The sequence below is a fragment of the Pangasianodon hypophthalmus genome, chromosome 3 (genome assembly GCF_027358585.1).
Source record: "Pangasianodon hypophthalmus isolate fPanHyp1 chromosome 3, fPanHyp1.pri, whole genome shotgun sequence".
In the NCBI taxonomy this organism is placed as follows: Eukaryota; Metazoa; Chordata; class Actinopteri; order Siluriformes; family Pangasiidae; genus Pangasianodon; species Pangasianodon hypophthalmus.
Genome location: NC_069712.1, coordinates 4,227,944 through 4,243,779, shown reverse-complemented (window position 1 = coordinate 4,243,779; position 15,836 = coordinate 4,227,944). Strand labels below are relative to the sequence as shown.

The following is a 15,836-nucleotide window of genomic DNA, read 5'->3' as shown; positions in this document are numbered from 1 at the left end:
TCCTGTGATGATTCTGCTCTCCAATACCACCCACACACACCCACACACACACAAACACACACACACATCTTCTCTTTCTCACAGTTCCACCGTTATGTGACAGTGAGCAGAGGAATAACTCCTGCACTCTCGCCTGCTCTCTCTGTCGGATGCTCGGATGCTCCACTGGCTCTGTGGACTCCAGAATCTGGGCTGGAATGATTGTCACTGCCAAGATTTATTATAGTGCCGTCTCCGGAAAAAAAAAGTGTCTGTGCAGCATTTTTCTGCTTCACCCACTGTGGGGTTGACGTGAACTTTTGTCAAAGTTTAGTCTGTTAAAGTTCAAGTTTGTTGGAGGAAGCTTTGATGTGTGTTTTTTGACAAGGAATGGGATTATAGTGGATTTGCCAAGCTTCACTGCTAAAGGATTTCCCATCAGATCTTCCGATATTGTACTTGGATGCAGCGTCATTTCAAATTGAAATGTGACAAGACTCAATTAAATCAGACGTGTCCCTGGTGTTAACAGCGCATTTTCAAAACACACACATAAACACACAATTGATAGTTCAGTGTGAAATGCGTAGTTACGTGAGAACGTACGATCGCTTAAAATGCCAAGAGACCCGACTGTGCTGAGATTCTGAGAAACAGCACTGGTCCAGGATCTTCACCTGTCTGAAAGTGTCCCTTTGTCCTTTACAGAATGACTATTCTTACACTGAGGGGTCAATTTTTCGATGTTGCCTGATGATTTAAATGCTGTTGTGTGGAAAATTGTCTTTTACATAAGGGACCTGAGACAGCACTCGCCTCCTCGGTCTAAAAACAAATGCGTTATTTTTACCCAGTGGGTTCAGAGGTTAAATGTGAGGCAGTTTGGGAAAACCCATCAGACGTCGCCTCAGCTGAATTCTGGCAAACATCCAAAAATGATTCAAGAGAGAGAGAAAAAAGAGACTGGTGAGGAAATGACTGTTTATACTGCTGCTATAAAGTAAGTGAGAATAGGGCGAAATAACTTGTTTTACAGAAGTTCCACAATATTGAACATAACTGTAAAAGGATAACAAGTACAGTGTTCTTTAGTAAATAAACTTAGTTTGTTAATGTTGGAAAAATTGCTGTCCCAGAGGAATAAAACACGTTAGGACATACCTTTATAGGAAAATATTCCAATTGGTGATTATTTTCCTAAAACAGCGCTTCTCTGAGTGTTTTATTCCTTACATAACATGCAAAAGAGTAACATAGTGCAGTTCAGGAAAGACTGTAGAGTAGAAAGTGTCAAATTTGACCATGTGAAAGGTTACCCCAAGCTATCAGCAATCACATGAAACCTTGTGTTGTTATCGGCGTAGGGTTTTCTAAACCTGGGTGAGAACGTTTAGTAGTAGCTTTTCAGACTGCAGTGTTTCCTGACTCACTGATGCTCTACTGAGCTGATCAGCAGGTGTGTTGGAGCAGATTAACACAACGTTTCACAACACTGTGGCCTCTAGTGGAGCAGAATATTGTTGTGTGGCCGCTCTGTTTGTGTCCTTGGTTTCTCCTCTGTGCTGCTGAAAGCTACATGTAGCTCAGCTATGTACATTACAGCACATCCCCATGGCAGCCTGTTTGCTTTTAAAGCCCTTCAGCACATTTGTGTTATTATGTGTAATCTAGAGCCTGCACTGAGTCTAATCACACACACACACGCACACACACACGCACACACACCATGCCTGCGAGGAGCCGATATGCATTGCACGAGTATTAATGGTCTGCATCTGAATGTTGCACAAACACATGCCGGACTCGCATCTCCTCAGAAATGAAAAAAATACTAATGTATAGTAAAGATAAGTCTTTACAGTGAAGCAGTGCTGCTGGTGTCACACTTCACTGTGCCACTGAAACACATCAGAGTCATGAGTCATTACTGACCAATGACATGGCCTGGAAATCAGGTGAGAAGTCCGGCTACAAATCAGGGCTTTTATAAATAGATATAGAAATTCTGTTTTTATGGTTGGAATTAGAAATCACATATACAGTCTTCATATATATATAGTAATGGTAAGCAGTAAGAGGCCTCAGTTAGAAAGACTTGTGTAAAAGTATAATTTATAAGACATCCATTTGCATAAAAAAACTTTCTAAATCCTTCCTGATCATCTGTCTGCCAATCATCTTAAAATCACGCACATCTAGAGAACGCCTAAATGTGTTTATGGCAGGACACAAGCAATTTTGCCTCAACTAACCAGAGCTCTCACTAAAGAGTCTATCTGTCTATCTATCTATCTGTCTGTCTCTGTCTTTTTTTTTTCTTTTTTTTCACTTGAGATGTGAGCCTGCACATCAGTGTGTGAGCACAAAATAGTTTGTTTATACACATATTTTTCATTTGTTGTACTCATAATGAACATTTTCATCAGGTTTAGATTATAAATATAAATCCTGTTTTCTAATGCAAGAACAAATTATTGGACAATCTGATCCTAGGAGCACTTCAAAAACGAGTTGCCACAGCTTCTATGACTGCACTCCATTTCTCTTCCTATTTTTTTAATGAACTCTTTCACACCAGCGTTGGAGGATATTTCTTTCCTCTTCTTCTGCTAATCACTGAAGTGCAGAAAATGTGTTGTTTTAATACTGAGTGCCAGTGCCGTTAACTCACAGCAGGCCTCGCAATGTTATTAAATGATTTCTAATTGGATTTGCAGGTTGCATTACTCATTTAGCCTATATTGCTACTGTAAAAAGAAAGCAAAAGCAGAAGAAGGCCGTGCTATAAATAGAGGCCCAGGTGGAGTTTCAGCTACGACTGGTTAATATTCAAGAAACACGGGCCAATTCAACAATTCAATTAAGTGTTAACAGCGGTGTTCTTAAGGGACGTTAAACATTAATGCTCTTGAACTGGGCTTGGAGAATGAAGAAACAAAACTGAGATTCGATTAACATGTCACTGCTTCAAAACCACACACACACAGAAACACACTGATGAACTGAACCTCACTCTTTCCTTTCCCTCACATATTCAGGATTTAATTCAGTGCTTTGAGTCACACTAATTAAACTGCTTCCAAGTAACTGAAATGAATTGTGTCATAATTAACAGCCCTCTAACGTCATTCCCTCTTTCTCTGTCTGTCTCTTTGTATCTCAGAGCACCTGGGTGTTCGTCTGGAGGAGTACATGTCCAGATTTCCGAAGGTGCGGATAGTGCGCACTAAGAAGCGCGAGGGTTTGATACGCACACGCCTCCTGGGAGCGTCCGTGGCTAAAGGGGAAGTCCTCACTTTCTTAGACTCGCACTGCGAAGCCAACATCAACTGGCTGCCTCCTCTGCTCGGTACGTTCACAGATATATTTATTATTTTTTTAATAGAAGAAAAGAAAGAGGAGGGAGGTCACAGCATGAGATGCACATTTCTCTCTCCTTCTGCTTTTCAATCACAGTGGCAAAAAACCTCAACCTCGACCAAAAAAATCACACTTATCTCTCTCCTCCAAATCGACCAATTTCACAAATCAAATGCCTTTCTTGGTCACTCCTGCAGTGGGCTGATAAAAAAGAATCATGAGGTGGGCTATTCCTTTCTCTATTTATTTTTCTCTTTCAAATATTCTCTCTCTCTCTCTCTCTCTCTCCCTCTCCTGTCCTGCTTACGCAAAAAAAACCTTTTTCTCCTCTCCAGTCGTATGTCTGTTCTCTGAAAACACCATTTTGTGGCCTGTTGAGATGAGTGTGTGGTCCTAGGATGTGCACGTGTGCTGTAATACAGCTTTAAAAAAGAAGTAACACTTTTAACACACGCACACATTTAAATGCTGTATTTAAAAGCATTCGAATATTAATTAGTCAGCATTAGCAGTAGCGCTACACTATGCGTTTATATCGTATTAGCCACAGTGTGTTGCTTAGTTACAAGGAATCAATATCAATTTAATCATGAACTTTCATTTTAACCCACAGTAAGGTTTTTCTAACGCTCATATTTAGTCCACATGCCTCCAGAACACAGTGATTCCAAATCCCAGATTTGATCAATTTGCTCACTGTACAGCGTCTTATACAGAGTGTCACATGTTATACAAACCCAAGTCACAGATACGCATCAATTCAAAACTGACATTCAGCCACTGCAAAAGAATTTGGGCATGCTGCAAATATACTTAGGAGGTTAAGCATCATTAAAAATGAAAAATTAAAGTTCTAAATAGACCCCTTTGGTGTTTGTAAACAAAATAAATTATGCATGTGCAACCTGGTTGCTAAAAGACCCCGAGTATCCTAGCAACCTGACGCTACAAGGTTATAATCTGACTGAAGAATCTATTGGGAATTTTATTTACGAATCAGCCTGACGTTAGCTAAAATGTTCTCCATGTATTATTAAAATACAGCGAGTGCTATTCGGCTAAACTAACACTTTCAAATGGAGTAACTCTGGAAGGTTGTTATGGCTTGGTGTCCTCTCAGTGGCTAAATAATGCTAAGCGATGATCTCTCCCGCAACAGCCGGACCTACAGTGTGTACATCTCTCATAGAAACTCTGCACATTTATACTGGAGAGAAATTGAAGGCATACGAGTCTCTTGATGATAACAACTGTATTGTTTGTGGACACCTTCAAGGTTCAAGACATAATGATTTACAGTTACAACATCGTTGTAAAAAAGTTGAACAAAGTTAGCTAGCTAAACATGTCCATTATAGCTGCCTCGTCAGTAACAACATTATCTAGATATCTAGCGTTAGCTAGCTAGTTTCTTGATGTCGATTTTAGGTGAACTACGTAAAAGTGTGATAAAACAATATATATAGGCATGTGCGCTAAATAGCAAGCTGAGCTTGTTACATTTTTTTGTTACTTCACTGATATGATAGTTAGCTATTTAGCGGAGATTAAATTTGCACGGCACTCCTCAGACCAAAATGATCCCTCCTAATTCCCTGTAATCACAATCGTCTTCTTTTGGTTTGTGCCCAGTTCAATAGTTTTGCGGTAACAACGGATGTGTTTATGAGCACTTTCTGATTCTGACACAGTGACAACAGCACAGCGCGACATTTCACAAAACAAATTCTCTTAAAAAATCTATATAGACTCCTGCTATGTTTCTGCCAGCAGGAGGCGTGGCTTACGTCAGAGTGACATGTCTCAGTCACGGGTCTATAACGTTTATTTGTTTACACCCTTTTACTTATATTTTGACAAGGAATGATAACATTTATGTGGGTTTTTGTGCTTTCAAATGAGATTATTATTATTATTATTATTATTATTATTATTATTCACATGTATTCAAATGTAAAATTCATTCTGCACACGTGACTACATTTGCATATTTACACTCTCACATACACTATTTATATTCGCCATTCACATTTCTTATTGTCCAGGGTTTAACGTCACACTGAAGTATGTGCGTGCTTTACAGTGTGCTTTTACCGTTCAGCTAAATGCCAAGCGTCGTGTAGACACACTCATCACTCACAAAGCCCTAATTAGTTAATTGATCTAAAGAAATATCGCTTGGACAAGACATTGGAGATCTATTTTAGATTGCACATTAGTCCTCTCCGACTTCAATCCAGCAATGCTCCAAATAAACTGACCCACACACACACACACACACACACAAAATTGCTTCATCTCTCCAATTCAACCTGATGCCGTCCGCCCACACAGTGAGATGAGGCCGCTGAGTCCATTTTGCTCTGTTTTCTTTTTTTTTTTTTACTCACTCCTCATTCTTAATTGGAAATTTTCTCCCTGCTGTCCTTTTGAGACCGCAACAGAGTAAACATCCTGAATATTCAGATCAACACCACTTAAGAGCTGTGTGCTTGAAATGGAGAGATGAAAAAAAAAAAAAATCTGTGGATTCTGCCTGAGGAAGCCCAAGTTTTTTTTTGGTTTTTTTTGTAAAGCCAGAGCAAAGACCAAAGACAGTCGAAAATCAATAGATGCATCCATACTGGCGCGAGCAAGCTGCCTGTTTGTGTGTTTAAGCTATTCAGGAGAAGCCTCTTTCCTGTCCATCATACTGCGCATGTGCGCGCGCACACACACACACACACACACACACACACAGCAGCGTCTTCACAAACAAGCCTCCTGTTGCTCTAAAGCTCTGAGTAAACAGATCTTATTTATTAATCAAACTATACGATTAGCGAGGGCTTCTCACATGATATCTTGTGCAATTCACGCAGTCACTTGTTCAGACGCTGGTCCAACACTCAGATGCAAGACAAACAGTAGCTAATGGACATGAAGGACATGAAGATACAAGTGTAAATTGCTTCTGTATCCCTCATTGCCGTCTTCCGGCTTTGTGTTTGGAGAAGCAAGACACTTGAAAAGATGTACACACCACATGTGTTACTGCGTCCAAAAACACGTGTTCGCATCTCTCTGTCTCTCACGGTTGAGCAGTAGCGTCGAGGGAGAGTTTCGGGGTGACAGATCTGGGCCAGCTTATCCGTGGCTGACTGGCTGGAGGCCGAGGGTCTCCGTGTCCGTGCCTCCATGGACCAAACCCACTTAGAAGCTCTGTAATTGTTTCTAATCGCCAGGCAGCTTCAATTTCTCAGAGCCTCCCCACTGGGGCGAGTCAAGCTAAAGAGGCCAAGCTAGCTAGAAATGGACCGAGACTCCCCAGACATCCAGGCAGTCGTCACACCAACACCCTCCCTCTGTTTTTTTTTTCCCTAACCTTCCTACACTGCAGACAAAACGCAAGGGATAAGGATGACACATGTGGGCCTGGCTAACATTGCTTCTCTTCCTCTCTCTCTCTCTCTCTCTCTCTCTCTCTCTGTCTCTTTTATTTCTTTTCACTTTGTCAATCCCTCAGACCAGATAGCCCAGAACCCCAAGACCATCGTGTGTCCCATGATTGACGTCATTGACCACAACCACTTTGGCTATGAGGCTCAAGCTGGGGATGCTATGCGAGGAGCTTTTGACTGGGAGATGTACTACAAACGCATTCCTATCCCTCCTGAGCTCCAGGGACCTGACCCCAGCGACCCTTACGAGTGAGTACACACACTCTCTTAAACCTTATCCATTCTTAACCCTAATGTAAGAAAAGGACTTTATGTAAAATGGATGTGAGGCTAGTTCTTTCCATTCTCAACTACATCTAATACCTCTCTAGCAAAACATGGCAGCCATGTGTATTAATAACTTTATGTCCTTCTCATTAGCAGTGCCATTAGATATCTGTCTATGTTTGGATTAACTGGGTTTAGTAGTTAGTTAGTTATTCATATAGAAACAACCAATAATTAGGAGTTTCACCAATACTGACAGCCTGTTTGACGTTATTTCTGAAAATCTGACATCGCCAATATGTTTATTTCAGTTGCCTTGCTAATCATCTGACTTTAATTGCATGCTGTCTCTCCAGCAGCCTGCCAGAACAGTTGTGAATGGAAATAGAGAGAGAGAGCTTGGTTCATCTTTACTTGATATATATATATCACAAATCATATATCTGGCCTATTGCTGCTTATACAGAGTCTGTTCTGATTAGTGAAGTGACGACGTCAATGAGAACAGAACATCTTTAAAGAGCTATGCATTTGCAGTGTGCATGTGAGACAAGAAGTCGCAGGAGTGGGCAGTTTTTCCCTTTAATACAGGTGGACAAATATGAAGTTTTCTGAGCAAAGAAAGGATATTCTAGAAACATATTTACTGCATTCGTTTGTCTTCAGAGTGATGGTGCTTTAAATTAGTCATTTGTTTATATCTTGGGAAATAGAGCCGACACATTTGTTAATAAAATAATAAATGCAGGAGCAGGTCAGATTAGTCAGACTGTCTGTGGGAGCGGGCAGGAGTGGGATTCAAATAACAGTTACAAACACACACACGCATACACACGCATACACACTCACACTTCTATTTTAGAGTCTATGACACAAGTCAAACGCGGTAATGAGCTAGCACAAAACAAAACATAACCACTTCAAATAGTCTCATTTATAGCCAGAAACTAATCAGCGATGCTTACACATTAAAACGTAATTGTTGTAGAAATTCAGTCCTGTTAGAGCTAAGTAAGGAATCTTTTGTAGCTGTAGTAACGTACATGCACAGGCCCGCTAATTTGTTCCACTTGGGAAAATCCATAATATCTTTCTGAAATACAGGTCTTACTAAATTCCACCATCTGCTGTCAGATATGTGATTGATTTTCTGTGACAGCAGCTCTGACGGTAGCACAGCTGCAAATCACAGGTTTACATTAATGCACTCATTCTAATACGTTATGGTTTCTATAGTAACCGCTCATTCACAGAAACTTATATGGCAGACGCTCCACATAAGCGTCAACATGCTGAACTTTTCTGTGAGGAAACATTCATTTTGTATTTATGGAAGGAGTCTTCAGTGTCAGCACTTTGTGACAGTCAGAGGTCACGTTTTCTGACACTAAAGGGAGCAAAAAGAGAGGATGGTGAGGGAACAGCTGTTTATAGCTTCTGTCACATAAGTGAGAACTGTAACTAACTTGTCTTAAAGTTCCACAACATTAAATATAATGACAAATGGTTAAAAATATACAACTTAACTGTTAATTAATATGTTAAAAGGTTGCTCACTGGCAGTGTGCTGTTGTATTAAAATAATAAACTATAATCAACAAGTAATTCAGTTCAATTTTATTTTATTTGTGTAGCGCTTTTAACGCTGGCCATTGTCACAAAGCCACTTTACAGAAATGTATAAATTCAGGATATAAATTTTAAACTTATAGACTTATAAATTTATCCCTAATGAGCAAGCCAGAGGCGACGGTGGTGAAGAAAAACTCCCTGAGATGATATGAGGAAGAAACTGTGAGAGGAACCAGACTCAAAAGGGAAGTCATTCTCATCTGGGTGACACCGGATAGTGCGATTATAAATAAATCCCTTCTGTAACTGTTTACTACACAGGCAACAAATTCAATTGTGTAAACAGGAAATTCATTATAGTTTTCACATGAGGTCTATTTTGTTGAAGTTATCAACTGTTCACTGATGCAGACTTGAGTGCAGAATTGTTTGTGGCAATTGCAGTCCTAAAGCTATCATAGCAATTGTATTCCTAAGCCATCATAGCAAAACCGTTCATATCAATTGCAGTCCAAAGCCATCTTCGTGGTTTTTTTTTTTAGTGGTACCATCCACAGTAATCTCATGTACCTTTAGGCTGTCCATATGGGGCCATCCTCAGCAACGGCGAGTGATTTCCAAATGATGAGAACTCCAACCAGCATCAGTATGGATCAGGCAGGTCCGGAGAGCAGAAGGGGTCAGGATCACTGGTATCTCAGGATACCAGTAATCTAAAACTTTATCTTTGATTATTTTCCTATAGCAGGAAACCCTGCCCTTAATTAATTAATCAACATATTTGGACAATAAAGAAAGTGTGTTTCAGAAGCACATGATTGTAAATGATGTGTAGCAATTTCTCTCTGGAGCTAAAGCTGCAGCACAGTAGTAAAAAGGAAAAAAAAACATATTTTACACAGAAGAGAAAAATGTGCAGCTTTTTAGCTCACTCAGCTCTTCACTTCTCTGGCTCACACACCTTCAGCTCACTACTCCAGAGAGAGACAGAGAGACAGACAGCCCATTGATATAGCAGCACAGATAGGTGTCAGGTTTGCCATGTTAATTAGCTCATTGCTAAGGACTCCTGCTGCAGACTCCCACTAAAACTCCTACAACATTATTGTAATAAAGGTATTTTGGTGGGGTTTAAGACAGTTGGCCCCCGAAAGTCAAACTTCCACTCCTAACTATTTCTGATTTTGACACTCGCCAAATGACAGTGGCGGTTTGTCCACAGGGGCAGGTGCTGCAGATCCCTACCATATATATCAGCTGTTCAACAAATATTAATCTCCATAAAGGCCTTATTTTATTAAACTCCTTTCATTTAAAATTCTGTTGAAATATTACCTTTTTGAGTGACCAATGATTTAAAAAAAATGTTGCCATTTTAGAGGTAAAGACCGATGTTTCATTGATTCGCTCACCTTTCTAGATGTTGCAGATGTTTTGAGACTCCATAGTGGTCAAAAATCGTACATCAGAAATGCTCGAAATACTCGAAAATGAAAAATCCACAGTGTTCAATATGTCATGTATTAGCTTCCTAATTAAATATAAAGATAAATAAATACTATATATGTGCCATGTACAGAACGTGGTTTATTTCAACAGGCACTTATCAGATCTCTTGTTTAATGACCTTGTGCATGACGCAGGTTATATACTTGCAGTATATGATACATTATATAGTATAAGGAATTTTTTTTTCGTATTTGTATTAGCTTTGGATAATGGATGAAACAGTTGTTGGCCGTAGAGCGCTTTTTAGTAAGATCTGACATGAACACAGTGACGTTCTAATCTGACTGGATATTCAGCAGACACTGTCAGGTATTTTAATACGCCGCATTTGTGGCATGCGCTGCAGAAACACCTCCAGCTTCCTTTCATTCGATGACGCTTCTCAAAGGAGAAAATAACTTCCATGTCTGATCATGTCAGGTGTCACATTTGTTTGAATTTTTTTTTTTTTTTTCTTTGTTGTGGCAGCCACGCATTATTTTTATTTTTGCCTCCAGACTGAGCTCGGTATCACTGCGCCTGCATCAGGTCAGGCTTTTGATCATGCCAGGGAAAAGGAGCTGCTGTTTCAGCCTCATTAAAAACACACCGAGCAGTGCAAATGGAAGACGCACAAAATGTCAGAGAGGTGTGTGGGATCTGGTTAAGAGAGTCTGCAGAGCACTGATAGAATTCACAGCAGGATGTGAGGAGCCTGTCCCGGCTTTGCTTACTGTTTCATGTCACTGTTGCATCTTATTGGCCTTTATTCACGCTGACACACAGAGAAAGAGGGTGTGTGGGAATGTATCTTTCTAGATATTTATTTATTTTAATTCGGTGAATTAATGGGCTCCTTTTTTCTGATCTCTCTCTATCTCTCTCTCTCTCTCTCTCTCTCTCTCACTAAATAGAAAAATTCCCTTTTATACCATGTACACTGTAACTCCTGTCTCACAATGCATCATTTATCAGCTCATTTGTCTGTGGATGTGTGTTTGGATTTGCGCACAGGTTTGAAAGGAACATTCTGGCACAAGTCTAGGGTTTAATATGAAATTTGTCTTGTTGTGTAGTAGTGAGCTTCAGCATTTTAGCAGAATTCACAATTTTTATTGTTTTATCACATTTACATCTTGTCACTACACAATCTAACACGTACAATGTATTTTTATAACACGTTACACAGTCTTCACAGCCAATTAGCCAATCCAGTTCATGATCTTTATTCTTTATGAAATTTATTCCAATTTATTTGCTGGTAGAAGGCAGTGCACGTGGTGCTGTAAATACAAAGAGGTGAAGTTAACTGTGTTGGAGCATGCAGTGAGAGGCAGGACGCAAGTGCTTTATTGGGATGAATCCGAGAATCATAAGTCCATCGAGGGGGTCAAACATGCAGACAGGAAACATCAAATACAGAATTGAGAATACAGAAACCAAGAAGTATTATGAAACAGAACACAGAACTTAGGAAACAAGCATAGGACTTAAAGTAACTAATTGCATGATAAAACTTTACAGCTAGACACTGATACAAACTAATCAGAGCTAAACACAGAACAAGGAGTGTGAATCTTCACCTGACTCATTGTTCAGTTTGATTCGATTCACATGGTTATGATTCGATTATAATTCAATTCTTGATGCATCTTCATCTTTTGTGTCATTGTGATGTGAGAGGTGCATCGAGAATCATTTTATAATCGGATCGTAACCCCCTGAATCGAATCGACTCATGAGTCATGAATATTCCCACCATAATCTTGCATTTAGTTCTGATTAGTTTGTATCACAGTCTAGCTGTGAAGCTGTGGTGTTATGGTCGTGTCTGTGAAGAAATGTAGGGACGGGATATTGTACCTCAGCTCCAAGTTTTGAAAACAAAAGTCTTGGACTTCAACTGAGCAAAGGCACAGATCCTTAGTGATAAATGTTGAGCTAGATTTAATTATCTTTTTTGCCCTATGATACTCGGGTGCCAACATTAATACAAGTGTCTATTCAAGGGTTCTCTGGTTAGCCAGAACAGTTTTTTTCTGCTAAAGCTAGCTCCGGGAAGAAATGCCTGATGCGGTTGCTCATATTGGATGTGTTTAAATGAAAGTATTTAATCTTGGCGTATCTTACAAACCGCAAAGCTCTTTTCTTTACCTCTAGCCTCACATGCTCCCAAATGTCAGCTTTTACAAAAGCAGGCACTAGTTTGACTTCTTTAGTTTGACTTCTTCTCTGATGACATCTCTCCCTCTTTCGCATTTTGAAAGTAAATGAAACCATGTAGATGCAGAGCTACGCAGCTTCTGGAATCAGCCACATTAAAAAAGAAAAACTTTAAAAATCTGTGAAAAATTGTGTTCTTAATAATCGATTTTTGATTATAACCAATGCAGAATCTTTCAAGAAAACATCGTGATGCATTATACATACGATTATTTCCCCAACCCCTGCACAGAACAGGTGAAGACAACCAGGCAACAAACCAGTGACAGGGCCCGGGGTCGAGTGAAACATGAACCAAAACAAAGACGAGCACAGGGAAATCAGGATATATTTATCTATTTATTTTGTGGGGTGTTTTTTTTTATTAATTTTGAAAAGATGCTAATAGACAGGAGAAGAATGACATACATACTTACACAGCACATTACAGTATATAAAGGAGGAATCAAACTATAACATATAGTTAATCTTACTACATCTAAATAGGTAAAGACGGACGGACGGACGGACGGACAGATAGATAGATAGATATAGTATAATGGATAGAATAGTGGATATCAGATACAGAATATTTGTTCCTTATGATGATCAAAATCACAAAAAAACCCACAAAGGGTGTGTAGACTTTTTATATCCACTGTAGGTATACAGTTTATGTTGAGATTATATAAAAGAAACAGATTACAGTGTATTAGAATGTGTACACACGTGTAAAAGCATGCATTCAGGAGTGTGCTGGTGTGTAGCAGGTGGTGAGTGTTAGTATAACACTGGGCACGTGAGTGTGTTGGTGGTCATGAGTAAGAGCCGGGGAGTGATCAGTACACTGAGAGTCAGTGCTGTTCTGACAGCAGGGTGACTCATTATGCGAGTCATTATCTACGCTTTAAAATGCTGCTGTGAGACACAGTTGCATGGTAGTGTAGCACAGGGCTTCCCGAACTTTTTGGCTAAACGACCCCAAATGGACGTTATGAATTTCCTGCAACTCCAAGCCTTGACCACCTTACTTTTTTTTTTAAATTCCAGATTTATAATATAGGACTACTGTAGCATTTGAGTATTTTATTATGTCAGTAACATACCTACTGTATGTGTAACATAATTGTTGTGTTGTTAAAGGAAACTAATCCACGCCGGGGTTGTGTGATATGGCCTGACATGAAGCAGAGAAGCCTGGTTTATTGTTTACGTCACCCATGATTTTGCATGTGCATGCAGAAGCAGCTGTATTGCGAGCGGTATTATTGTTCACACACTCGCTTTGTATCTTGTGCACTTGTGTGTATTAAGATTTAAAAGCGACATCCACTGGATGGCACGCCGGCGACAAAACACCCGTCTGTCAAGTCCAACTGTAAAATTAGTGATTCTATGCACAGTGATGTTAAACACACTGACAAACTCTGTTTCTCTTTAAAACCTTCAGCAGTCGTTGTGATTGTTGTCATGAGCTGCGTCTCAAATCAAGAGATTCTTCTGTGAGAGATAGAGATACTGCAGACAGTATCTTTTTCTTTTGTTTTTTTTGTTGGTTTTTTTTTTTCTTTACCTGTCCACCTGTATCACTGTGTGTGTGTGTGTGTGTGTGTGTGTGAGTGCTCTTTGTCCTCTATCACACCCCAACACATTTCCTCCAGCTGTTCAGCCCACACCAGGCAGTAAGCTATGGATTAATTTTGTAGGAGTGTATGAAGTGTACAGGAAATCATCTTTGTGTGTGTGTGTGTGTGTGTGTGTGTGTTGCGGTGTTGCTCTAGATTTTTACACATTTTCACCAACATACACATAGACACTCTGTGACTGTGATCTGAGCTGACTGAGATGATCAGAGCTGACTGACTGTATTGTGATATAATTTATTTTATTTTATTTTATTTATTTTGCCCAGCTCTACTTCTGAATAAGATGCTCCAGTGGGTTGTGGTGTGACTTCCTGGAGTTGAAAGAATCGAAAATATGTTTCTGAATCATTACTGTGAAAAACTTCAACAAGGATCGTGGATGAAAATTGAATTATAGTAAATTATGAAAGTTACATCAAAATCCATGTGATGTAGGCCACTGTGCTCCATGGCGTGAGTTTGTTCATTTAACCAGCAGTGTTTGCTGTGTGTGTGTGTGTGTGTGTGTGTGTGTGTGTGTGTGTTCATTGTAATGCACAGCTCATTAACAGTTCCAGTGTTAAGACAGAGACAGAAACAGCTCCACAAACGTACATTCGACAGCTGGTATTGGAAACCATGTCAGCTCTGGCCGTTATGGGTGAAGAGCCCTGTTCCTTCTGTTCCCTGGTGCATTATGGGACAGGTTAATCAATCCACACTTCATTCCACTTGTTCTGGAAATATGTGTCGCACCCTGGGGAAAACCCTTCCCATCGTCAAATGTTGACATTTATTTCTGAAAGCTACAAGATTTCCTGAAATACACGATGTTTCTCTTTTACACGAATCTCAATCAGAAGTAACGTTCTTGCATTTTAAAATCAGATTTAAACATTTCATTCCAAATGTGACACAGGGGTCATTTTGTGAGCCGATGTCTGATTACAAACTGAGCTTATGTCAGTTTCACTGCAGTCCATAGCTATTCAACAGCTTGATCAAAGCGTGACATTCAGTGTGTGAGGAAATCGCACGTAGTTAGCGAGATTGTAGACGTCTTTCATCAGACCTCTGCGTTTGTTAAACTGGCTCCTTACACAATATGATCTCTGCCAGAAAACAGACAAGGAATGGTTAAATGGTATATAAAAATATTTCCATGTCATTTTGCTGAAATATATTTTAAAGATGAGAATTCAGCCACAATAACAATCCCAGATGGACACAGATATACAGTATAGCCAACTGTACTATTTGTTCTTGTTCTTTCTCTCAGTGTGAACAATTGGTCCAGATTTGTACATGCGTGTGATTTGCACAGCTAGTGTGAGTGTGTTAGAGGTGAGATAAGAGTTTATGCTTCAGGTGGGAAAGCATATCACATAAAAAGAGATAAATATCACATTTCTGTCCAAGATTTACGATATTTACACTTGGTAAGACATCATTTTTGCACTGTCTCGTCTCCAAACCCTGAAGGAACAAGCAAGCCTGTAAAAGAGATAAAATACTTCCTCTCTTCTCTTCCTATTCATCTTCTCATCCCTGAATCACGTCTCCAGCTATGGGACCACCATTCTCCGAGATAGAGTGGTGCTCAGAGCTTCACAAATTGTTAACTACTCTTTGGGTTCCGTCTCCATCTGTCACTCTTGGCTCATGAAAAGCAGTAATAAGTGTAGTCCAATTAGCTCGATTACTAGGAAATAGCGTAAAAGCCTTTTTTTTCTTGTGGAAACACAGTTGCTTTGAAGCTCGGAATAAAAAGTGCTAATTATGATGGAAGCCCGCATGTTTGTGATTTAGCCATGCTGATGAGAGACCATTAAAACTGGGCCTTCTTTAATTATTTTAAGCTTGAACTCACAATGTGTTATGCAGGATAATCAATTAAGCGCAC

At 39.7% G+C, this 15,836-nt stretch overlaps 1 protein-coding gene across 1 annotated transcript in view; it reads left to right on the top strand.

Moving 5' to 3' along the window:
* galntl6 (polypeptide N-acetylgalactosaminyltransferase like 6) overlaps positions 1–15,836 on the top strand; it is a 211,644-nt gene that overhangs the window by 156,530 nt on the left and 39,278 nt on the right. The window contains exons 6-7 of the mRNA XM_026933253.3: positions 3,143–3,328; positions 6,845–7,028. Coding sequence (XP_026789054.1) covers positions 3,143–3,328; positions 6,845–7,028 — 370 coding nt within the window. The remainder of the gene's footprint in view (positions 1–3,142; positions 3,329–6,844; positions 7,029–15,836) is intronic.